At 36.0% G+C, this 24,673-nt stretch overlaps 1 protein-coding gene across 4 annotated transcripts in view; it reads right to left on the reverse strand.

The window, feature by feature from the left end:
• LOC105728440 (cytochrome b5 reductase 4) overlaps positions 1-24,673 on the reverse strand; it is a 122,935-nt gene that overhangs the window by 34,633 nt on the left and 63,629 nt on the right. For all 4 annotated transcript variants that reach the window (XR_001110023.3, XM_064360879.1, XM_012468816.2 and 1 more), the window contains 8 exons: positions 24,327-24,384; positions 22,662-22,755; positions 21,337-21,369; positions 19,180-19,302; positions 6,917-7,057; positions 4,995-5,147; positions 1,525-1,675; positions 1,145-1,231 (listed from right to left, as the gene is read on the reverse strand). Coding sequence is in view for 3 of the 4 variants with exons in the window: in XM_064360879.1 (XP_064216949.1) it covers positions 1,145-1,231; positions 1,525-1,675; positions 4,995-5,147; positions 6,917-7,057; positions 19,180-19,302; positions 21,337-21,369; positions 22,662-22,755; positions 24,327-24,384 (840 nt within the window). In the remaining variant the exon portion in view is untranslated. The remainder of the gene's footprint in view (positions 1-1,144; positions 1,232-1,524; positions 1,676-4,994; positions 5,148-6,916; positions 7,058-19,179; positions 19,303-21,336; positions 21,370-22,661; positions 22,756-24,326; positions 24,385-24,673) is intronic.

The raw sequence follows: 24,673 nt of genomic DNA on the forward strand, positions 1-24,673 counted from the left end.
GACTATCAAATCCCATCAATAAGCCTTTAAGGGCTTGACCTAACCTCACTCCAAAAAAACAAAACAAAACAAAAAACAAAAAAACGCCCTGAGTCTATGGGGATCATAAATCACACAATACTAGGAGTCAGTGCCTCCAGAGTGTCTCAAGCAAGGAGAGCAAAGTCTCCAGAAAGAGGTCAGGGAGGAGAGAGAAAGAGCACACACCAGCCAGCAAGGGAGAGCAAGAAGAGAAAGAGAAGGAACAGTAGAGGGAGGATAAAGGCAGGCTGGAAGTTGGAACACTATCACTTCTCTCAGCAAGCTAGAGAGTACCACTCACCTGGTGAGTGCTGTTAGAGCCAGGCATCCAGAAGTGAAAAAAAAAAGCGGCCTTTCCTCATCCTCAAAACTGCAGTCTATGCAATTTCACAAACCCAAATTATGTAATCAAAACAAAACAAACCAAATAACACAGTTGACTTTGTTAAAAGATACTTTAAGTTCAGAGACTGTCAATACATTCCTTTTTACCAATTAATTTATAAATCAAGTTGAAGTCCTATTAATACAATGTCTATTCTTAAAAAAATAAAATTTTACAAAATTTCTTTTTCTTTTCTTTTTTTTTTTTTAAAGACAGGGTTTCACCGTATTGGTCAGGCTGGTCTTTACCATATTGGTCAGTGAAACCCAACTCACCATAAATCATATAATATGATCATAAAGCCCAATATGCATCTTAATGACACATACATAAGGTTGCCTAGATTTTACCAGAAAGTGTTTCTTTGAGAGAAGAACAACATTTGACATGATTTACAGTTAGAGAATTCTTGGTTTATTTTTTTTCTTTGAAGGTGCTTCCTGGCCAATCAAAACTCCAACCAGAGAAGATAAGGCCTAGACTTTTTTTTTAAAAAAAAACATATTTTATTGCACTTTAGGTTCTGGAGTACATGTGCAGAACATGAAGAATTGTTGCATAGGTACATATATGGCAATGTGGTTTGCTGCCTCCATCCCTGTCACCTATATTTGGCATTTCTCCCCATGTTATCCCTCCCCAACTCCCTACCCTCCGCTGTCTCTCCCCTAGTCCCCAGGCCTAGACTTATTACATAGGTATAAATAACTAAATGCAGAGTTAATAACAGTTTAATACCTTTTATCTTTAAATGCTAATTTCTCCAGTTGGCTTCTCCAAATTATATCATCCTCTGTTTTATTGAAGAACATCAGCTTCACTTTCCTTAAAAGAAAAAAAAACTCAGAAAGAACTAATTAATTATATTCGAAATATGCCAAATGGAAAGTCTAAAGTGAACCAATGTGAATGTTTTAGTGCCCAGTAGGTAACTAAAATCATCAAACACTGAAATGAGATAAAAGAACCTAGTTAAATAGCTAGGATTGAGTGAAAGTAAGAAATGATGAATGAGGAAATGGGAACATGTTTATTAAGATCCAGCAAGTAATCAATTTAGAATACCTTATACTAATATAACAGCCTCAAAAAGGAAAATTAGAGACAAAATTACATACCTGAGAGTGGGTATATCAGTCAAAGCATAATTCAGTATTTTAACCATTGGTGTGAAGCCTGTTCCAGCTGCCAACAAAAAGAGATCTTCTAATTCTTGGAACTCAGATATTTTAAAATTGCCCTCAGGACTGCTTACAGAAACAAAATCTCCTAAACAATGAAATATAAACTACATCAGAAAAAACAAAAACAAAACAAAAAACCCAGCAGAGAAACTAAGAAGCCAAAAGTACCTGAATTTACAACACTGCGGAGTAACAATATACATACTTAACTTGCAGATTATGTATCAGTCTGTAAGTAGTCTTAAGGATACTCTTTAGGCCCCCAAGTATGTCTGAATTATATCATTATAATCAAATTAATAATGAGGTTTTATGATATAATTTCCCACCACTACTTTCCCAAACCATCTGGTCTGAAATTTACAAACTACTGCAAAGTACTTATCCACAAATTATCAACAAATGATTGATTGCTAAACTGAATTTTAAGTACTTCAAAAGCAGAGTACATATATATCTGTCTTGCATGGTAAAGAGCAAAGAATTGATATTCACTATTTACATAGGATTCTTAACCATAGTAACAGGATTTGTAGAAGAGAAAATTGAAATAGAAATATATTCTAAAAACTTGTGTTGATAAACACACCAACTTCTCTTCTACCAAATTTTTAAAAAGACCTATTAATTTAGAAGGGCTGCTCTGATTTTAATTCCCATAAAAACAAAGCAAGATCAGAAATGCAGTCAACTGTACTTGGAGCATGCCACTTTCCAACCTAGAATCAACACAGTTGAGAAATCAGTGCCCATTTTCTACAGTCCAGTTGATATAATCACCATGTACCATTCATATAAGAAAACCACCTTTACAACTAGATTCAGAAACTTGAAACGTAATCTTAAAATGAAAAATAAAGCTGTCAATAAATGATTTATTTCATTTTAAAATGCTTGGGTGCTCACAACTTTTTGTTTTCCATTGCAGGATAGTAAGAATCTTGCAGTAATTGATGAAATAAGTATTTGAAAATAATAGAAGCTTCTTGTTATAATTTGCAAAAGACCATAAGATCAGAGTGTCCTTAGGAAAAAGCCAGATAGTTGTTTACTAAAGAAGTATCAGAGGATAGTATTAATTTGGTAACTTTTACCCACAGTCTTTCCAATGTTAACAAAATTGATTAGATTCTGGTAGGATAACTGATGCTAACCAAATTCAGAAGAGGTTATAGCACACATGCCAGAATGGCAATATATTTTGATTTATAGCTGGGGTTACATGTATCTAGTGACCTGAACATGTCCCATTAGGGATATCTTGTTTCCAGTATCAGGACACTTGAAAAGCCAAATTAATCATGCAAAATCATGTTGTTTAGTGAACATGGGATTGAAATAAAGAGATGGATAATTGTATGGGGTCATTCATTTAGTGTACAACTCTCTAAGTGACACAGGTATTTGTGCCATGTGTAGCCTCCCTAAATGAAGTTGAAATAACACTTCATCTCGTTCTTTGAGCTTTCACTTTCTACACTCTAGGACAACTGTCCACCCTGCTATGTTCACAAAAATCTCTGTAAATAGGCTATAATACCATTCCTTAAGTTTCCAGTCACTGTATGACAATCATGTGTCAGTCCTTCTTTCATAAGGTGATAGTTATCCACACTAGATTTATAGGTACTCCAAAATACTTCAGGTTCAAATTCATATACAATATTTTGGTTTACATAACCAATGATGACTAATCATATCCACTATGTGAAGTAGATAAAATTAGCAGAATCATATCTATTACTACATTTCAGAAAATAATGTAATTTTGTTGACTTCCAAATTTTAGTGATCCATTTCACTGGTACCCCTATATACTGCTAATGCTGCCTTGGAAAGAGGAATACTTTCCAAGGAAAGAGAAAAGAAAATACAGAAAAAGGAGTAAAAGACACCTTGGGAGCAGAAGCAAGAAAAGAAGTTTTTAAATCTTAATAGATCTCATTATAGTTCTGTATTTACTCTTTCAAAGTACATTTACTGGCTGGGCACTGTGGCTCACACCTGTGACCCCAGCACTTTGGGCGGCCGAGGCGGGCCAACCACCTAAGGTTAGGAGTTTGAGACCAGCCTGGCAAACATAGTTAAACCTCATCTCTACTAAAAATACAAAAATTAGCTGGCATGGTAGTGTGCGCCTACAATCCTGGCTACTTGGGAGGCTGAAGCAGGAGAATCACTTGAACCCAGGAGACGGAGGTTGCAGTGAGCTGAGATCAAGCCACTGCACTCCATCCTGGGTGGCAGAGCAGTCTCAAAAACAAAATAAACAAAAAAACAAAGTACATTTACTGACAGCCTATTATGTACCAACTGCCTTGCCAGGCGTTGAAAATACAAAGATAAGACAATTTCTGCTCTTAAACTCAAAGTATTGTAATGAAGGAATGTATTTACTCTTATAATAAAGCTACGAACAAACTGTTAGTTATTGGGGGTTTCAAGGGAGGAGGAGGGCTCCATAAAGTGATATTATGTTTGAGTCTTTTTATTTTTATTTCTACCATTATTATGTTCTGAGACAGAGTCTTGCTCTGCCCAGGCTGGAGTGCAGTGGCATGATCTCGGCACACTGCAACCTCTGCCTCCTGGATTTAAGCAATTCTGCCTCAGCCTCCCAAGTAGCTGGGATTATAGGTGCCCGCCACCAGGCCTGGCTAATTTTTGTATTTTTAGTAGAAATGAGGTTTTCCCCATGTTGGCCAGGCTAGTCTCAAACTCTCGACCTCAAGTGATCTGCCCACCTTGGCCTCCCAAAGTGTTAGGATTACAGGCATGAGCCACTGCACCCAGCCGACGTTGGGTCTTTTTAAAAAAGCACTTGATAAAGGGTTGATGGGCATTTTGGGTGTGGAAACTGCATATACCTGTGAATGAGGATGACAAACCTGTGAAACTGAGTAGCACAAGTATTTTTGTATAGCAAGAGATAAAGCTGGAGAGATTATCAAAGTTTACGTAGGCCATGCAGTACAGGTAATGGGGACCCATCAGAGGTTTCAAAACTGCAAAGCAGCTAGGCTCAATTGTGACAAAACGGTTAGAAGCCAACAAAGAAATGATGAAGGCTTACTATACAGACTGGCAGAAGAGGTAGCTGAAAAAGTCACTGAGATGTAGACTCAACAGAACTTAGTGGCTGACCGGACTGGGAGAGAGAAAGTGGGAAGAATCAAGGCTGACTCGAGTCTCCAGATGGGATCAAGGATGAACAGTGATGATGCAAATAATAAAAACAGGGAATATGGAGTATGGGCATGCTGGGTAGGACAAAGAGAAGATAACGTTGGTTGTAGTCATGTTGAGTTAAAGATATTTGATAGGCTCCTATGTGGAGATAACTAGAGAGCAATTTGATCCAATCTAGAGCACAAATGAGGTTTAAAAAATGTAAAAACACTAACCAATCTGAAGATGATCAAGCTCTGGTGTGAAGAGTCCAGTGGGATAGATTTTTATCAAAAAGTAGATGTATTTATTGTTGGGAAGAACTGGTTCCTTGAATTCCGAGAGTAAGGAACCAGATACAGGTGTATATGGCTTTACTATTTCTGTACCTAGAAAAAAAAAATCACAACAAAAAAATTAAATTCTAAAGTTCAAAAAATCTCTTAATGAAGATGAAACATACAAATTTTATGACACTATCAGTATATATTTAAAACTATATATCTAATGGGTATATAATTCTAATGATTATTCTATATGTATATAGTATATATATGTATATATACCCCAAGCCTGTATGTGCTGAAATAATTTTCACAAATCAATATTGTACCCATAATGTAAACAATCTGTTTTCTTTATGTTTAGTCTAATCTAATAGAAATATATGGTAATAATTTTAGACAACCATCTATTCCATCAGCAAATAAACTTTGTAATGAGCCACAACAAAAATGGCATGCATCAAAAGTTTACCATGGAGATGTAAAAAAAGTATTTATCTAGTAATTTTAATTACACACCAAATTTTTAGAAATGGAAACTGATGACCAATGGGATCATTTGGAGGAGAAAAAGGAAGAAATTTCACTTTTTACTTTATGTACTTTAAATGGTTTTAATATTTTAATGTATTATATATTACTTTGGTAACTGAGTAAAAAGAATGTTAATCCAGCTACTTCTAAGAATATATTGATTTCTTTTTCTTTTTTTTTTGAGATGGAGTCTCACTCTGTCACCCACGATGGAGTGCAATGGCACGATCTTGGCTCACTGCAACCACCACCTCTCGGGTTCAAGCAATTCTCCCACCCCAGCCTCCCAAGTAGGTGGGATTACAGGCACCTGCCATCATGCCTGGCTAATTTTGTTATTTTTGTGGAGATGGGGTTTCACCATGTTGGCCAGGCTGGTCTTGAACTCCTCCTGACCTCAGGTGATCCTCTCGCCTCAACCTCCCAAAGTATTGGGATTACAGGAGTGAGCCACTGAGTCCAGCCAAATATATTATTTTCTTAAAAAGTAAAATAAATAACAACTCATTTTATATTTTTAGGTAGCCAAATTCCAAAGAGAAGAATAACCACTGTTTGAAAGACCAAAATTATATGCATGGCTCCTTAACATATAAAAATACATATATAAATTATAATGCAGTGGCAATAACTGGAGAAGATACCAGCTCTTGAATTAGGTAATCTGACATTAGTGATGAAAAAGAGAAAAACTTGATAATGCCCCATCATAATATATCGTATCTACCAAGACCTAGCTAGTAACATTTTAGACTCATTGCTGGAAATACTACAGCTGACAGGAGAATTTTACTGTTTGCAGCTTCAAAAGGCCAAGAAAATGTTGGGCATCAATAAGAAGGGTATTCAAAACAAGTGAGGTAAGAATTCATATTTATACATTTATAGAGCTTCTTATACTGGTAGCACATATAATAAAATCATTTCTCATCATTCGCTCATTTTAAATTTTATAGATTCAACTTCATAAATGATACAATCCTAAGTAGCTACTAAAAGATGCCAGTATGAGCTTCTAGTAGTTGTCTTCATGGAGGACTATTTGTGCAGTCTCTCATCTCTTTCCTTTAGGGTTTTGTTAGCAGTAAATTACAATGCTGGTAAAACCTTCTCTCTAAACTACTGGCAATACCTTTGTTCCATACGATAATGTGGTACAGCTATAGTTCCAACATGTAGGACATGTTGCAGTCACAAACCTAGATTCTGACTCTCACTAAATCTAGCTGCCTGGAAACATTTATTAATAACTTAAATGGTTCTTTTCTAGGGAGAATAGTACTGATTTTGAACTGCTTATAAAAGAGGAAAACATGTCCCAAAGCCTCTATTTACCTTACCTGTAATAGGTAGCTTGAGGTAAACATGTTGCCCAATGGGCACTTGAAGATGAGTGCTTGGTGGCAGCATCAAACAGAAAAGCCTCGTATCATGAGTAACATCTTCCTTGGAAATTAACTGGCACTTTCTGTAGTACAAACCTAAAAAGTGATTCATTTTCTCTTACTGATACATAAATTAATAAGAAGTAATACTAAACCACTAAGAGAAAGCATACACTCAGCTTTTGTTTTCTAGAAAGCTTCAATTTCACTAAAATGCCTACACATTTAAAAAATTCATCAATAAGATTAAATTTTCCATTTTATTTCCTAAGATATTTGTTGTCCAAGACCTGTAAATACTTCTATAATTTGAAAAATGAACTTAATGAGTGTTATTCCCTCATATCTGTTATTAGCATATTAAACAATTATGTTCTAAAAAATAACCTAATTTTATTTGATAATGAATAAATTTGCATTCGAAAAGTCTTATTTATTTATTTTTTTTTTTTAAGACATAGGGTTTCATCATGTCTCCCAGGCTGGTGTCAAATTCCTGGACTCAAGCAATCCACCTGGCTCGGCTTCCCAAAGCACTAAGATTATAGTTGTGAGCCACCGTACATTCTCAAGTCTTTTCTTACACAATGGAAAAGTCCTGAAACTAAAGCCTTTAAGGCTTAACAATAGTAGCACTATTAAACAATTTTAGAAGATCTCTTTGACAAAGGCAAGAGAAATATACATTCTTGTGTCTCTATCTTTCTATGTATGTATTACAGATATGATCAGATAACATTTTAAAAATGATAGAAACAAAAACGTCTATGCTTGAAGGTGTAGATTTTGGTATCTGGAAAATTAATTCAAGTGAAAAGCTGAAGATGCTAGTATTAGGACTATGGTAATAATATACAAGTAGATAAAAGGAATCAAATATTTCAATAAATACTAGAAAAATTTGAAATTAATATCCCAAGCTCAGAAAATATTGTTTGTAAACAGAGTAAATAATACCATTTGAATTAGAAGAATTTATTATAGAAGTTCTGAAAGAATTTTGAGTTTCACTTGTAAATTCTCTTTGAACATAAACTGCATATCAGAGTAATATGAAGACATTAACTTATTTCCTCTCTCCTTAAATAGTATTTACATAGATATAAAGGAATGAACCCTGATACCACATTTCTTATTCTAGTTATTCTTTTTTTAACCCAAAAATATTCAAGTAGGTGCAGAAATATTTTCTCCAGATCTTAGAAAGTGAAGGGCCAACAGCTAATAATCAGTGCTTAGTAGGAAACTGAAATTCACATATAATCTTAAGAAAACATTTTAGCCACATTTGAATCCAACTTCCCTTCTCCCTTTTGCTTCCCACAGATCAGTTACTCAATTTTCCACCTGCTATCATGGTAGCAGTAAGTACATAAGCTTAAAGTACATCATTTCATGCAAAGATCTTGGAGTACCACTAGAGGTCATCTCACTCTAGTGCCAGGGCACAGGCTTGTACCAGATTATGGCTAAGAGCCCACCCTAAAGTTATCCTGGAAGGCCTAACAAGTACTGGACTAACCAAAGGGTCAAAAGACATAGGCCCATGCACAAGGAGAAATGAAGGTGCAAATGATCTCTTTATTTCTTTTTCCAGACCCTTTCTACATCCCACAGTAAGAATACAACTAGAGACCCACATACTATATACCTATAAATACATGGCAGTTATAAATCTGACAAATAATTGTCAAAGTATGTTCTATGCTCTATCTTGAAATATATACCTTCACGGGGTCCTAGAAGGCTAGGTTCAAATTCAGGATTATTAAACTCCTCAGAGTATAAGTGAGATGACAGAGGAATAAGACCTGAACTCCCACTGCCTGTCTACCTTGTCTTCTTGTTCTTGGCTCTCTGACACTGACTAAGGGCTCAAATGGGTGTGGATACATTAACCTATAGGTTTAAGCTCATGCACTAGCTTTCCACATAAACAGCCCTGGCCACTCCTTGGATAGAAGTAGATTTGGGACATTTGGGCAGAGAGTTCCACACTCTAGATACCTGGAGTGTGAAGTTGAAAGAAAGAGAATGAGCTCCAGGTGGATACTTCACGGCCTTGCAATACTCCTCACCTTGTGGGAGGGGAGTAGCTGGAGACAGTCACATAGGGCTCTCCAAGTGTGGAACCCAGGGAAGGTGCCCCTCTTGCCCAGGTCCAAGGGCCATAGTGTTTTCCTCTAATAAAATCTAGTGCATATCATCTTGATAACTTTGTGGCTGGATGAAAATGCTCACCTTCTGGACTGACAATTTCTACTCTAGTATTTGCTAGAAAAGTTCGCTATAGTAAGTATGCAACTCTATAACCATATTTAAAACACAAGGAAACCTGGGTTACAGTGATTTACTGACTTTCCTTGTTAGAGAGTTGACATAGCATTCTTGTTATTTAACACTACTGAGATAATTTCAATATCTTACCCATAAAAGACTATAATTTCAAAAGAACATCCTAACTATAGGTTCTAAGAGTTTTAACAAAGATTTAAGGAAGTTTTCATGTTTCAATTGCATCAAGGAGAAAGATAGCTCAGACAGATGGGAACTGCAGCATATGAGAAAAAAAAGTATAAAGCAGATGGCACTGACTACTTCAGTCCGCACAATGCCATTATTTAACTGTTGGGTTTTTGGCTTTCTAAGCACAGATAATTATACGAGAAATGAGAAACTGAAAATAAAGATAGTAAAACAAAAACATAAGACAGAAATATTACTGTCCCAAATGCCTAATCTATTTGAATTAAACACATACAATTAATATTGAGATATTCAGGGTAAGGCTGAAATACTGAGGATAATACGACTATTTGGGCATACTCTTTTCTTAATGTTAAAAAAAAAAAACTGTACTTTCCCTTCTAAAAAATAGAATTTCACAAGGCAAAAATAGAAAACACAGGCAAATTCTTTAATGGGAGATAGAAGAGAAAGAGAAGACTGGACTAGAAGTCCCCACTGCCTTCAACTGGCTTCTCTTTCTTGCACTTAGTACACTTTTAAAGCACTTGCTCTTATTTTCCCTGCTGGAAACAGAAGCTTATAGAGGTTAAAAAGCTTATCCAACATTTCAGCGCAGCCAGAAAAGATGTGGGATGGAGTAAGAAACTATTAGGGTTTCCTGTCCCAACTCAGTAGGCCTTGTTTAGAAAGTGATTAGTAATTATCAGTAGTAGTCAATCACTGTAGCCAAGTTATGGATGCAATGGAAAAGCTCTTGAAGGAAATTAAAAGTGCTACTTTAGTGAGGACATGAATCACATAAGAAAGTGAAATAGCCTTATTGGTGATATGCAGAAAGTCTGAGTGGTCTGCAGATGAAACCAGCCAGAACATTGCCTTAAGCCAAAAACCTGATCCAGAGCAAGGTCCTAACTGTCTTCAATTCTAGAAGGGCTTAGAGAAGTGAGGAAGTTGCAGAAGAAAAGTTGGAAGCTAGAAGAGGTTGATTTATGTTGATTTATGAGGTTTAAGGAAAGAAGCCTTCATGACGCGTAGCTCCACCAGAGTTCTTGGGTAACTAGGTGCATTGTCAATGATTGGTAATAATTTGAAAGGAATCTTTCTTTCCACATAGTAAGTCTCAACAGTGGGCTTCAAATATAGAAGACTCACCATTCCAGATGCCATTAAAAACATTTGAGATTTATGGGAGGCAATCAAAATAGCAATATTAACAGGAATTTGGAAGGTGATTCCAACTCTCATGGATGGCTTTGAAGGGTTCAAGACTCCAGTGAAGGAAGTCACTGCAGATGTGGTGGAAATATAGGAAAAGAATTAGAATTAGAAGTGGAGCCTGAAGATGTAACTGGATTGCTGGAATGTCATGATAAAACTTGAACAGATGAGGAGTTGCTTCTTAGGGATGAGCAAGGAAAGTGTGTTCTTGAGATGGAATCTACTCCTGGTAAAGATGCTGTGAATGTTGTTGAAATGACAACAGAGAATTTAAAATGTTACATAAACTCCGTTGATAAAACAGCAACAGAGTTTGAGAGGACTGACTCCAATTTTGAAAGCAGTTCTACTGTAGATAAAACGCTATCAGAGAAATCTTTTGTAAAAGGAATGGTCAATTGATGTGGCAAACTTCACTTTTTCATAAGAAATTGCCACAGCCACCCCAACCTTCAGCAACCACTACCCTGATCAATCAGCAACCATCAACATTGAGGCAGGACTCTCCACTAGCAAAAAGATTATGATTCGCTGAAGACTCAGATGATTGTTAGCATTTTTAGCAATATATTATTTTTTAATTAAAATGTCTAAGTTGTTTTTTAGACATAATGCTATTGCACTTAATAATGCACAATGTAAACGTAACTTTTACATACACTGGAAAACCAAAAAAATTGCGTGACTTGCTTTATGGCGATACTCTATGGCGATGGTCTGGAACCTAACCTTCAATATCTCCAACATATGCCTGTAAGTGGCTGATGACATATCAAAAATGTAACACAATTTTTTTTTTAGAATCTTGTTTCCTAAGACTAATTGACTGGGTTATTTGTTGCCAAATCTTTAAAATTAGCTTTGTTTGGTGATCCAAGTCTCCATATTAAAGGCAATATCAATTAAGATAAAATGCTAATGTTACCTTAGATGTAGAAATAGCAATTCAATTATTTATTGATTTCTGACCCTTAATAGAGAAGTTCCTCAGCCATCTCTTTCTCTCTCCTGCCTCTTCCTCCCACACACACCCCACAGCAACTCACTCATAATCTTCATTTCCGGAAAGAAAAAAATTAATTTGAACTATCACACTTATAAATTATATTGGTTCAATTCATACACTTTAAAACTGACCTATTACATTCAGACTGAAGGGAAAAATGAAAGTTTTTCTTCTCTGATTGATGTTCTTTACTATATATGAAGCCTTAATGTAAGTATATTCTAGATTTGACATGAGAAAACATTATATTAAAAGTTTTTCAACTTATATGCTTGTTTTCAAACAAATTATTTTAGCTAAGAAACTAGTAAGATGGAGCCAGCATGCTATTATCATAAAGTCAATAATTACAGTAGTACATATTGAAAAATCTAGGAACCACATGATTGGCTATAAATCTTTGAGGCTATTCAAAGCAAGTTAATTATAATACATTGCTGATGTAAGCATTTGGATTTTCTAGTGAATAAAATAACCTACAGCTTTTGTCAGGATTTAAGGAGAAGAAAGGAGAAAGATGAAATTATCTTTGCTAATGCAGTGAAATAAAAATATCTCCTAAACTCCAAGTCATTTTCCAAAGTGGAAAACTTCCTTCACTGAAAAATACATTATAGCTCCAATTTTAACCAAGAAAGCTAAACCTTTCTTTTTTTAAATGGTGGTTCAGGATTCAAGAAAAAGTTTACAGCAGAAATAAAAGAATGAATGAAGAGCCTCAAGAAATTAGAATATTTGAATGATGGTCGTTCTAACTAGTAATTCCAAGTGGAGGTCAGCCTTGGTTCTTAGTATCATTTATTTCTTGGACTTGGCTTTTATCTGGTTTGCTATGATTTTTCAGTCACTAGATAAGTCAGATAATTTCAGGGAAAGATATTTCACTCTAAAAATATCTCTCTTCATGTGCATTGTCCCTTTTCTGTTCTTTTCTGATCTGCTATATCACACTATTATTTCTCTCTCTCTCTTTTTTTTTTAATGAGAGAAAGAAAGAAAGAGAAAGAAAAAGGGGGAGAGAGAACAGGATTCTTGCTCTATTGCCCGGGCTGGAATGCAATCTAAAAATAGGTATCAAAAACCACTTTAATGCCGATAATTGTGCTTAACAACGGAGACAGGAAGGAATAAGGGAAGAAAATAACAAACAGCCAATCAATATTTCATTTAAGTCTGTGAAATGAGTGATTTACTTCCAATTATGTAGTCAGTTTCAAAATAGGTGTAATATGATACTGAGAAAAATGTATGTTCTGTGGACCTGGGGTGGAGAATTCTATAAATATTCACTAAGTTTACTTATTCCAGGTCTAAGTTCAAATCATAGATGTCCCTATTAATTTTCTATGTTGCTGATCCGTCAAATATTAACAATGTGGTGTCAAAATCTCCCACTATTATTGTGCAGGAGTCCAGGTCTCTTTATAAGTCATTAAGAACTTGTCTTATGTATCTGGGTGCTCCTGTATTGGGTGCATATATATTTATAATCATTAACTCCTATTGTTGCATTGATCCTTTTACCATTATGTAATGTCCTTCTTTGTTTCTTTTAGTCTTTATTACTATTAAAGTCTATTTTGTGAGAGACGAAAGTTACAACTCCTGTTTTTTTTTTTCCTCTCCATTTAATTGGTGAATCTTCCTCCATCCCTTTGTTTTGAGTCTTTGTATGTCATTGCTTGTGAAATAGATCTGGATACAGCGTACTGATGGGTTTTAACTTTTTATTCAATTTACCTGTCTGTGTCTTTGATTGGGGCATTTAATCCATTTAGATTTAGAATTAATATTAATATTTGTGAGTTCAATATTGTCATTTAATGCTAGCTGGCTATTCTGCCCATTAGTTGATGTAGATTCTTCATTATGGAGATACTCTTTATGTTTTATTAAGTTTTTGGGATGACTGATACTGGTTGTTCCTTTCTGTTTGTAGTGCTTCTTTCAGAAGCTCTTGTAAAGCAGGCCTGGTGGTGATGAAATCTCTGAGTGAAATCTCTGAGTGCTTGCTTGTTCGAGAAAAATTTTATTTTTCCTTCGCTTATGAAGCTTAGTTTGGCAGGATATGAGATTCTGGGTTGAAAATTCTTTTCTTTGAGGATATTGAATATTGACCTCCACTCTCTTCTAGTTTGTAGGGTTTCTGATGAGAGATCTGCTGTGAGTCTGATAGGCTTCCCTTTATGGGTAACGTGACCTTTCTCTCTAGCTGCCCTTAGAATTTTCTCCTTTATTTCAACTCTAGTGAATCTAGCGATTATGTGTCTTGGAGTTGCTCTACTTGAGGAATATCTTTGTGGTGTTCTCTGGATTAACTGGTGTTGAGTACTGTCCTGCCTTACTAGATTAGGAAAGTTTTCCTGAATAATATCCTGAAGAATATTTTCCAACTTGGATTCATTATCTTCATGACATTCAGGTATACCTATCAATCATAAATTAGGTCTTTTCACATAGTCCCACATTTCTGGGAGACTTTGCTCATTCCTTTTTACTCTTTCTTCTCTAATCTTGTCTTCTCGTTTCATCTCATTAAGTTGGTCTTCGACCTCTGATATCCTTTCTTCTGCTTGATCAATTCAACTGTTAAAACCTGTGCATACTTCGTGAAGTTCTCGTATTGTATTCTTCAGTTCCATTAATTCACTTATATTCCTCTCTAAGTTGTCTATTCTCGTTAGCATTTCGTCAAACCTTTTTTCAAGGTTCTTAGTTTCTTTACATTGGGCTAGAACATGTTCTTTTAGCTCACTAAAGTTCCTTATTATCCACTTTCTGAAGCCTAAATCTGTTAATGGAACGCACTTATTCTCCATCAGGCCTTGTTCTCTTGTTGATGAGGAACTGTGATCCCCTGTAGGAGAGGCATTCTGATCTTGGGTATTCTCAGCCTTTTTACGCTGGTTTCTTCCCATCATTGTGAGTTCATCCACCTGTCGTCTTTGTAATTGCCTACTTTCAAATTAGGTCTCTGAGTGGACGTCCAACTTATTGATTCCCAGCGCCGAAATCTGAGCAACCCACTGCGCCAGCCAAAACAACGGCATTAAGATGCGTGGTGCTTTTCTGCCTGGGAATCTCTGGTCTGTCTTCCCTCTTGAGTCCCTTCTTCAATCATGTAAATGGGTGACTCTGCCTTCCCGGAGCTCCAAACGTCGACCAAAAGGGGACCCAGTCCCGTTTACTCTGCACCAAGAACTGCCGCACTGAGGTGCCGGCAAAACCGCCACACTGGCCACAAGAGTCGCACTGGCGACCCGTGGGGCTCCTCCGCTGGGAATCTTCTGGTCCATGGGTAACAAAAATTTGTCTGAAAGTGTGGCGTCCTCTCGTTCTGTGTGCTTTCTCTGGGAGCTACAATCCCGAGCTGCTAGTGATCAGTCATCTTGGATCTCTCTTCTCTCACCTTAGATCTATTTCTCTATGTCCTCTCTCCCTACCTAATACCAAAAAATCCAGACTCTTGCTCTGGTAAAATGAACGCATTTGAACTTTCCTATACGCTACTTACATTTTTCTCTCCCTCCACTCAGCAAAATGCCTGGCACAATATGCAACCAGTAATGATCTGTAGCTCTACCTGGAAAGTCCCACATAGTTTTCTGTTTTTTTTTCTAAAAGCTATGAACCTCACTTTGAAAATACTACTTCAAATTCACTTCTTTGAGGCAGTCATTCAAGACCATATTCATCTGTGTCTATTCACTTGGGACTACCACAAAACATGGTTAGTTTGTATCGTGTAACTTGTCCTTGTTGGGCTGTTTCCTTATAAAAGTATTCTTCAATCTCATGTTTGCTTATGTTCTGTCTTCCACTTGGGAAACTAAATTTCTCATGCTCTTTGTTTCATTCCACAGTGCCTAAAATAGTCTTCTACACACAATGTATACTCAAAATAAGGCTGCCTCAAACTTTTCTGAAAACTGTCTACAAATATATTTTCATAATTGTGAATTAAAAAGAAATACTTACTGGTCTATGTACCTGGTTCCTGACACAGAACTCCTAAAATCATTGTAAACAGAGACACTACAATAATCTTCTGTTCTAATATTTGGGTCTTCAACCCTGGTTCCTGACATTGAGCTCTTAAAACTTTTTGTAATTTCCTAAGTACTATGAGGGCCTTAAACAGAACTCCTAAATCCCTGAAATTTCCTGGGTGCTAGGGGCATCTTTTGTCTTAATGGGTAGACTCCTGGTAGGCTCCTGGAAAGCCTCAAGATGGGAGCTGGCTGCCTGGGAAACCAACCATGTGATTAGAAGATTGGAACCCAAAGCCCCCTTCCCAGACCTCTGGGGACAGGAGAGGCTGAAAGTTGAGCTGCTCACCAATGGTCAATGATGTAATCAATCACATATACATAATAAAGCCCCCATAAAAACCTAAAAAGAAATGGTTTGAAGAGCTTGTGGAAAGCTGAACACATGAAGGTGTTTGAAGGGTAATGCAATCACTGAGGTCATGGAAGCTCTGCACCCCTCTTCACATAGTTTGCCTATGCATTTCTTCCATCCAACTATTTATCTGTATCCTTTATCCTTTATAATAAATTGATAAACTTAAATGTTTCCCAGAGTTTTGTGAGCCAACCTAGCAAATTTTTGAGCCCAAGAAGGAGGTTGTGATAACCCTGATTTATAGGTGGCTGGTCAGAAGCATAGGTCACAACCTGGAATTTGCAACTGGTGTGTGAAGTAAGGGGCAGTCTTGTGGGATTAAGCCTTTGACCTGTGGGGTCTACCCTAAACTCCAGGATGTATCAGATTTGAGTTAAATTGTAGGACAGACAGTTGGAGTTGCTGTAGAGTTGGTTGTTGGTGAGAAAAAATCTTACATTTTAGTGTTCTGAGCTGAGCAGTAAGACTGGGAAAAAGTTTGATTCTTCCTATCTCATGCAATAATTTTAAATATGTACGATAATTCTATAAATTTAAAGATGATAGACTGAATACATGCAGTTAGTTCCTTTTGAATCCCCTAAAATAACAACAAAGAGGGTTTTTGTATGTGTGCTTTGTTGTTTATTAAGGCAAAAGCCCAGACAGAAAGAATAGAAAACAGAGACAAAAGCAACAAACTTTAGGAGCTGATAAGGCAGAGAGAAGACTGGTAAATGACTCAACAGACCCAAGATAGCTAAATGGTAAGCCAGAAGTGTAGAAAGCCAAGAACCAACACGCTTATAATACAAAATTCCTTTAAGGCTCAGAAACTGGCAGGACCAAGTATCTGTGGCATCAGAGTCAAGGTAGAATTAAAATTACCTTCTCAATAAAAGTTCATTTAAGAAGCTTGGATAGGTCTTCCCATTCCCCTGATGTCCTCCCCTAACTTAGTACAGCCACATGACTGACACTTTCCCATATCAACAAAATATAAGAAGTCTGCTTTCTAGAGGGTAAAGAAAGGGTCTTTGGATTGGATCTATGCTATAGACTGAATCGTGTCCCCTCACCAAACATATATGTTAAAGTTATAACACCCAACACCTCAGAATATGACTATAATTGGAAATAGGGTCTTAATTTAAAAGGTAATTAAGCTGGCTATAATTCACCGTGACAGGTATTTTTATCAAAAGAGGACATTAGGACACAAACACACAGAAGGAAGTCCATATAGAGAAACGGAAAAAAGAGGCAATCTACAAGCTAAAGGGAGAAGTCTCAGGAGAGATCAACTCTGCAAAAGACACTCAGTCTGCAGTAGTTTGTTACTGCAGTCCTAGTAGACTAATATCACATTCTAAGCCAAAAAAAAAAAAAAAGAAAGAAAGAAAGAAAATGAAATGACGCTTACAGATATACCAGAAGCTAGGCCCAGCCTTCTTCCCCACATGGCTTCTGAAATGCTGGGTACAAGGTAGAAGAAGATTGTTCACTCTAGGGACTCTTGGCATTGGACTTTTCCCAAAGAAATGTTCCAGCCATATAGTGACTATAACTGTTGACAAGCCACACCCACATGCACAGTTTCCAATTAGTTTTACAGTCCCACCCTGAAATATGAGCAGATAGTAAAAGATTAGGAAACATTCAAAGAAAGCATTTAATATTAAAGACACCATAACAAACAACAAACTTCAAGGACACAGAAGTTATACAGTGAGAAGAAAACATTATCAGTCATTCTTTAAAAGGTAAGTTAATAAGAATAAGATGCTAAAACAAAAGAAAAGAAATCAAAGGAGTTATAGAAGTTAAAAATATGAGTAGAAATGAGTAACTCAACAGAAGAGCTAGAAGACACAGCTGAAGACATCTCCCAGAAAGTAGAACAAAAGGACGAAACTGAAAATAAGAGAGAACAGATAAGATAATTAGAAGACTAATTGAGGAAGTTCAATATGTAGAAAGTAAAACAGACCATGGGAAGAAGTAAAACCAACAGTAATTTCCAAGACCTGAAGGTCATAAGTTTCCATATTGAAAAGATTAGCACAAAAAATGTACACCCAGCATAAATGATGAAAAATGATCCATGTTCTGGCACATCATTGTGAAATTCCAAAACACTTAGAACAAGGAACAAATATTACCAGTTTCCAAAGAAAAAATACAGGATGTGTTCACTTTGCAAAATATCAAGTAGAGCACTTCTAATTGCACCCTTTTCTATATATATGCTAAAATTAGGTAAAAAGCTTTTTAAAAATGAAAGGAAATGAATGGTATCATCTTTTAGAAAAGATATGGTTTGGATCTGTGTCCCCACCCAAATCTCAGCTTGATTTGTAATCCCCAGTGTTGGAGGTGGGGCCTGGTAGGAGGTGACTGGAGCCTAAGGGTGGATCCTTCATGAATGGTTTAGGACCACCCTCTTGGTGTTTTTCTCCTGACAGAGTTCTCACAAGATCTGGTTGTTTAAAAGTGTGCAGCGCCTCCTTCATCTCTCTCCTCCTCTTACCCTAGCCATGTAAGATGTGCCTGTTTTCCCTTCACTTTCTGCTATGATTGTAAGTTTCCTGAGGCTTCCCCAGAAACCAGGCAAATGTCAGCACCATGCTTCCTGTACAGCTTGTGGAATCATGAGCCAATTAAACCTCTTTTCTTTATAAATTATCCAGTCTCAGGCATTTCTTTATAGCAACATGAGAGCAGACTAATAAGAAGTAAACTAAGAAACTGTTTTAATTAAGTAGAAAAATAGTAAACATGTCTTCCTTAATAGGAAAAATATCAGACATACAAAGCATAAACTTAAAGTTTTGTTATCTTTCAAAAAAGAGGAACTGAAATAGTAAATGGTTGATCAACAGTCTAAGCACAAGTGGGCTTCACCATTCAGGTATCATTATGTAATGAGTTTGCTATGCCTAAATATTAGAGTCTGAAATTTAACTTTTATGGGAAAAAAAAAAGGATAACAGACACGATGTCCCTTTCAAACTCCCTAGAAGTAGATACAAGGACCTTTCAGCTCATTTCAAAGTAGCCTTCCAAACTCTGGTACAAACATGCAGCTAACAACAATTTCATGAATATGAAATTAACATTATAAAAGAATACAGCATACCCGTATCTTTCCTTGGAATAAGTGAATGATGATTCTCCAGGGGATGGCCAAGAAAGTTCCAAGAAGTATTCTCTTTTTTCTTTAGAACAATCTCTATTTTTCCCACACTTTCAATAACTCGCACTGAAAAGAAGATAAACTCCATTTGTACTCATCAATACTAAATACAGGGTTTTATTTTAAAACCAGTATTTCTCACACAGTACAAGTGTCCTGATCTAATATGAATAGTACCGATTATTAGCTGGATAAATAAGATTTTGTTTACACATTCAATCACAATCATAATTCTTTATGCTTTATATGGTACTAAAGACAGCTTATTTTTATTTATTTTTTATTTTATTTTTTTTGAGACAGCGTTTCGCTCTTGCTGCCCAGGGTGGAATACAATGGAGCAGTCTCAGCTCACTGCAATCTCTGCCTCCCAGGTTTAAGCAATTCGCCTGCTTCAATCTCCCAAGTAGCTGGGATTACAGGCATGCACCACCACGCCTGGCTAGTTTTGTATTTTTAGTAGAGGTTGAGTTTCTCCACATTGGTCAGCCTGATCTCGAACTCCCAACCTCATGTTATCTGCCTGCCTCAGCCTCCCAAGTGCTGGGATTACAGGAATGAGTCTCTGTGCCCAGATGCTTAATTTATTTTATTAACAGATTCAGATTAACTTCTTTCGAAGGGCCAAACTACTATGTATTGCTGGTTTTCAAACAAGCTCAAATATAGCCATGGCAACTAATTGACACAAAGCTTAAAAAAAAAAAAGCTGAGATGTACAAATTAGCTATTGAATGCCCCCACAAAAGCAAATTACATTTTTTTTTTAACATTTCTTAGTGAGAATTTGAAGGATTCTTATGAGTAAATTCAGTAGACTAATCCTAAGCCTAATAAACACAAGAATAGCCTGATGAGAATGAGTTCCTAGTTAACGGTAAACTGATGAAATGCATGTAAATCTTTGATATAAATATTTTAGATTATCTTTTTATTTTTTGAATAATTAAAATGTTTACAATATGTGGGTATAATAATAAAATACATGATTTCATATGCTGATTTAAATTTTATGAATTGAACATGCTTTTATATATAATTTTTCTTCAGAGACAATGTTCTGCTCTCCCTCACTGTAAACACAAAACCCAGTAACAATTTAACAACTTTTAAAGATAGATGAGTCAAATGAATTCAATTTGATGAGCACTGATTTGAAGCTTAACCAAAATAAAAACATGGTCTTTGTCTTTAAAGAGCCTGATCTATATAATTTAGAGTCTACTATGATATATGGAAATGAGGAAACATTGGACCAGTGTAAGATACGCTGACAGTACTTGAAAACAAGAAAACACCATCCTATAATCAGTCTTCTATTGTTAATATGGTAACATGCATAAAACCCTGCTCCATGTTTACATGCAGCAATATTCATAATTTAGTATGCTCTGTCAACATTAAACATTTAAGTATATAGATGAAAGAAAATTTGTCTATTATAGTATATTTCTACAAGCTGCATGTCAAGAGTAGGGCAGATATGAGGAAGGAAGAATAAAAAGCAGACAGAATTTTTTTTTAAAGGAGAAAAAAAGTTTAAAGAGATCAAAAGGATAAGGGGGTCCAGCCTGGGCAACATGGTGAAACCCTGTCTCTACAAAAAAAATTAGCCAGGTGTAGTGGTGTGCGCGCTGTGATCCCAGTTACTTAGGAGGCTGAGGTGGGAGGAGCGCTTGAGCCTGGGAGGCAGAGGTTGCAGTGAGCCAAGATTGCGCTGCTACAGTCCAACCTGGGTGACAGAGTGAGACCCCATCTCACACACAAAAAAGGAATAACGGGGACAAAAAAACGGGCAAAAACCTGAAACCAGAGGATTATATTTAAAAATTAATGTATTTGTTTGTAACTGTACAATAAACCCCCATGACACACATTTACCTATGTAACAAACCTGCACAACCTGCACATGCATCCCTGAACTTAAAGGTTAAAAAAAAAAGAGAAAACATCACATCTTTGTTTTGCAACATGAAAATATACATATGAAAAATAAAACAAATGCTAATTTTTCCATTTTTTCTTATCCTTCTCTCTCTCTCTGTAGGTACGTGTTTATGTATGTATATACATAATAAATTCTGGTTTTTGGTAGCTTACCAGAAAAATCTTCCTGAACCTCATGGCTTAGCCCTAGAATAGAAAAATTTATTTAATTATTTAATTAAAATAGAACTTCAATTAATACAGTTTTTGAACAGCATATGTCATTTAAATGGCTCTTTTATGAATTATTTCAAATCCCTCAAGACAAATAAAACGTGTTCTGAGAGACCAAAGAAATTGTACACAAAACAATCAAATTATTTAAATGTACATTTTTCAATCATTTCATTTTTCTCCCTATTAACTAAAGAGTAAATACTCAATTGCCCACAAGTGGGTAACCCACACTAGTCCAAGCATGGATGGTTCCACACTGGGACTCCTATAAACCAAGAGAGGAGTAGGCTAGGGAGAGGCAGCACCTGAAGCATGCAAGCCTCTGTGTGTGTGTGTGTGTGTGTGTGCGCGCGTGCGCGCACGCACATGCTTGTACGTATGTACATAGGCCAGGCCTGGGTCTAGCTTAACTTTTCTTATTGTTCTCCAAAGTTGAATATCCATTCAGTTATTGAAAAAAAAATTATTAAGCATCTGTATGTGACAGGTACTTTCTAGGTGTTATGGACACAACATTTAATAAAACAGAAAAATTCCTGCCCCTTTGGAACTTATATTCCAGAAGGGGGTGATGTAAGAAATATGCTTACAAATGTCTGCTGTAAATTTCACTGTGTTCGTATGTTTATCTAGAATTTACAATTTTGCATTATTTCAGTCCTTTCAATGCAATATTAGCAACCAAAAGTTTTGTATTTTTAACTGTGGAATATTTAATTTTTTTAAGTAAGTGTGCATGTGTAGGGATCCCTGGTTTCTACTACCTTTTTCTCTGTCCTGATTAAAAAAATACAAAGTTGGTCTTTAGCCATGAAGGACAGACAGCTGGGGGATACAACACAAATCTGTAGTCCACGCTGCTTTGCTGCAGCCATTGACTTCCTATGGCAGAGCTGGCAAGGAACAGGCCAGTGGAATGGGCCATCTAGCGAAGGACAGTCAGTAGAAGCATGTGACCAACAGGCCTTGGAAGACTCGCTTGTAGGTGTCAGGTATGAGAGATTTTACAAAGCTGGGCCAACAAATATTTTATATTATTGATTTTTATTGCATCTAGTTGCTTAAACTTGGAAAGGTGAGGTCACACCACCACTTGCTAGTACTTTTATTAGTGTAAAGAAATTACAGGAAAAAAACTGATCAAAAATGACAAACCAAAATGATAATGGTAGATAAAATATTACAGTTACCTGGACTGTAGACCAAGTTATTGCCATATTTAAAGAAAATCGGAGTGCTTTCATTAATAATAAAGTACTCACCAATATGTATAAGATATAAACAATCCTTAATAATTATTTCTGCTCTAAAGGAATCATCCTGATGATCAACTATTATTGAGTCTAAATTGATATCCTGAAACAGAAAGCAAAAATAGAAAGATTAGAAAGTAAAAATTTCCCCCAAACTTCTACAACTAAACTTTTAAGGTGATCTGTGGACATTCATATGGTGCTTCTTTATTGAACCTCCAAGCTAAACAAATGTTACTTCTGTTTTTCTCTCTTATGACCCAGTATTTCTTCAATACACATATCAAAATTTTAATTACCACATATTTGTCTCTGTTTAATATCTACCTTATCCACTAATATCTAAGCTCTAAGGTTAAGGGATTATCTTTAAAACATTGTTTGGCACCTAGCAAGTGCTCAATAAATATTTTTTGAATAAGCAATATGTAACCCCACCTCCCCAGAAAATTACAATCAGACTAGGAACTAAGATATTTGTTGTTCATCTTTATCTTTCCACTAATGTGGTCCTGGGCAAATTACATAACCGTTTGACCTCAGCTTACAAAAAAAAATCAATTCACTAACATATTTTTAGATGTCTCTAATTTCTACATAGCCTTGGTGTAAGATATATATTATTTATATTACTCACTGAATATATTATTCCTTTCCTTTTCCCTTAGCCATCCATCCTTTATGCCCCACTGATATTACCAGTGGGAGTAGACCTCCCTAGAGCCTGTGCTCTGGGTTTTGAACTGTGTAAAGAGATAATATCAAGAGGGAGTGGAAAGCAGGATAAGTAGCACTGCTGGCCCTCTTGGCTTTTTTCAGGCAGAGGCTGATCTACTCTGCAGAATGGCCAAATCATGCTGCAAGAGTCAGAGGAACCCACTGGTTCAGACGTGGTTCTGCTGCTACAGAAGTAGCATGAATTCTCGAAAATTCCTAGCAGTCAGAACTTGTCTTTAAATCTACATATACCTCAAAGTATGGGAACCTCAACAGTTGCTGGAGGATGTGCTTAGAGATATTATAAATTGTCTGCATATTTATTTACAGTTGGACTGTAAGCCCTTTGAAAGCCAGATCTCTATATATCTGGCCCATCATTAGATCCCTGATATCTAAGACTATGTTCTATATAAAGCAAGTTACATAAATACTTAGTGAATGAATTGTCTCTGTAACTTTAGTTTCAATGGTGAGTGAATTATCTCCCTAACTTCAATTTCTAATGGGCATCTGAACACCATTAGTGGTTTAAACATACTATGCAACAGCAAAATACTTTCTCCAATTCCAGCTTATGTCCGGAAAATTTGTTCTTATGGTGAAGTTAACTAAGATTCATTTTTTGTTATCCATGCTTTAAACAAACACACATACACACACACACAGATAAACACATAAAATACTTCCTACTCTCATTTTTGAGAGGCTATAGCAATGGCTGTCAAGAGCATATGGTCTGGAACCAGTCTGCCTGAGTTCCAAATGCCAGCTCTGCCCACTCAGTGTGTGACTTTGGGTGAATTACTTAACCTTTTCTATGAAAGGGATAACAATAATATCTACCCCAAAGAATTGTAGTGAGAAGTAAATAATATAAAAGCGTGCTTAGAAAAAGACCTGGTACATAAATTAGCATTTATTATTTACTTCTTTTTCTGATAAAGACATATTTACCTTCTGTTTAGTATATATGGCAATGGTGACTAGAGAGTCTGTTTGGAACCAATCATAGCTGTAAAATATAAGGAAAAGGATGAATAATTATATTGACAATCATGTGCATTAACACATATTAATCATTACATGTTTAAAATTTATAGTGAGACATATCTGTATTTCTCTAGGTTAAGCTTTTTTCTAAATTAACAATGGTCTTACCATGTTACATTCTTTATTATACTGCTGACAACTATTTCTAAATTTAAAATATCTATACTTCCATGTATTCCCACTTGAATAAAAACAAAGTATCCTTAACAAGACACTTTTTTATAAAGGCTACACATCTCTTTACTAAAATC

The sequence above is a fragment of the Aotus nancymaae genome, unplaced genomic scaffold (genome assembly GCF_030222135.1).
Source record: "Aotus nancymaae isolate 86718 unplaced genomic scaffold, 86718_ANA_hifiasm-v0.15.2.pri h1tg000040l, whole genome shotgun sequence".
Lineage (NCBI taxonomy): Eukaryota > Metazoa > Chordata > Mammalia > Primates > Aotidae > Aotus > Aotus nancymaae.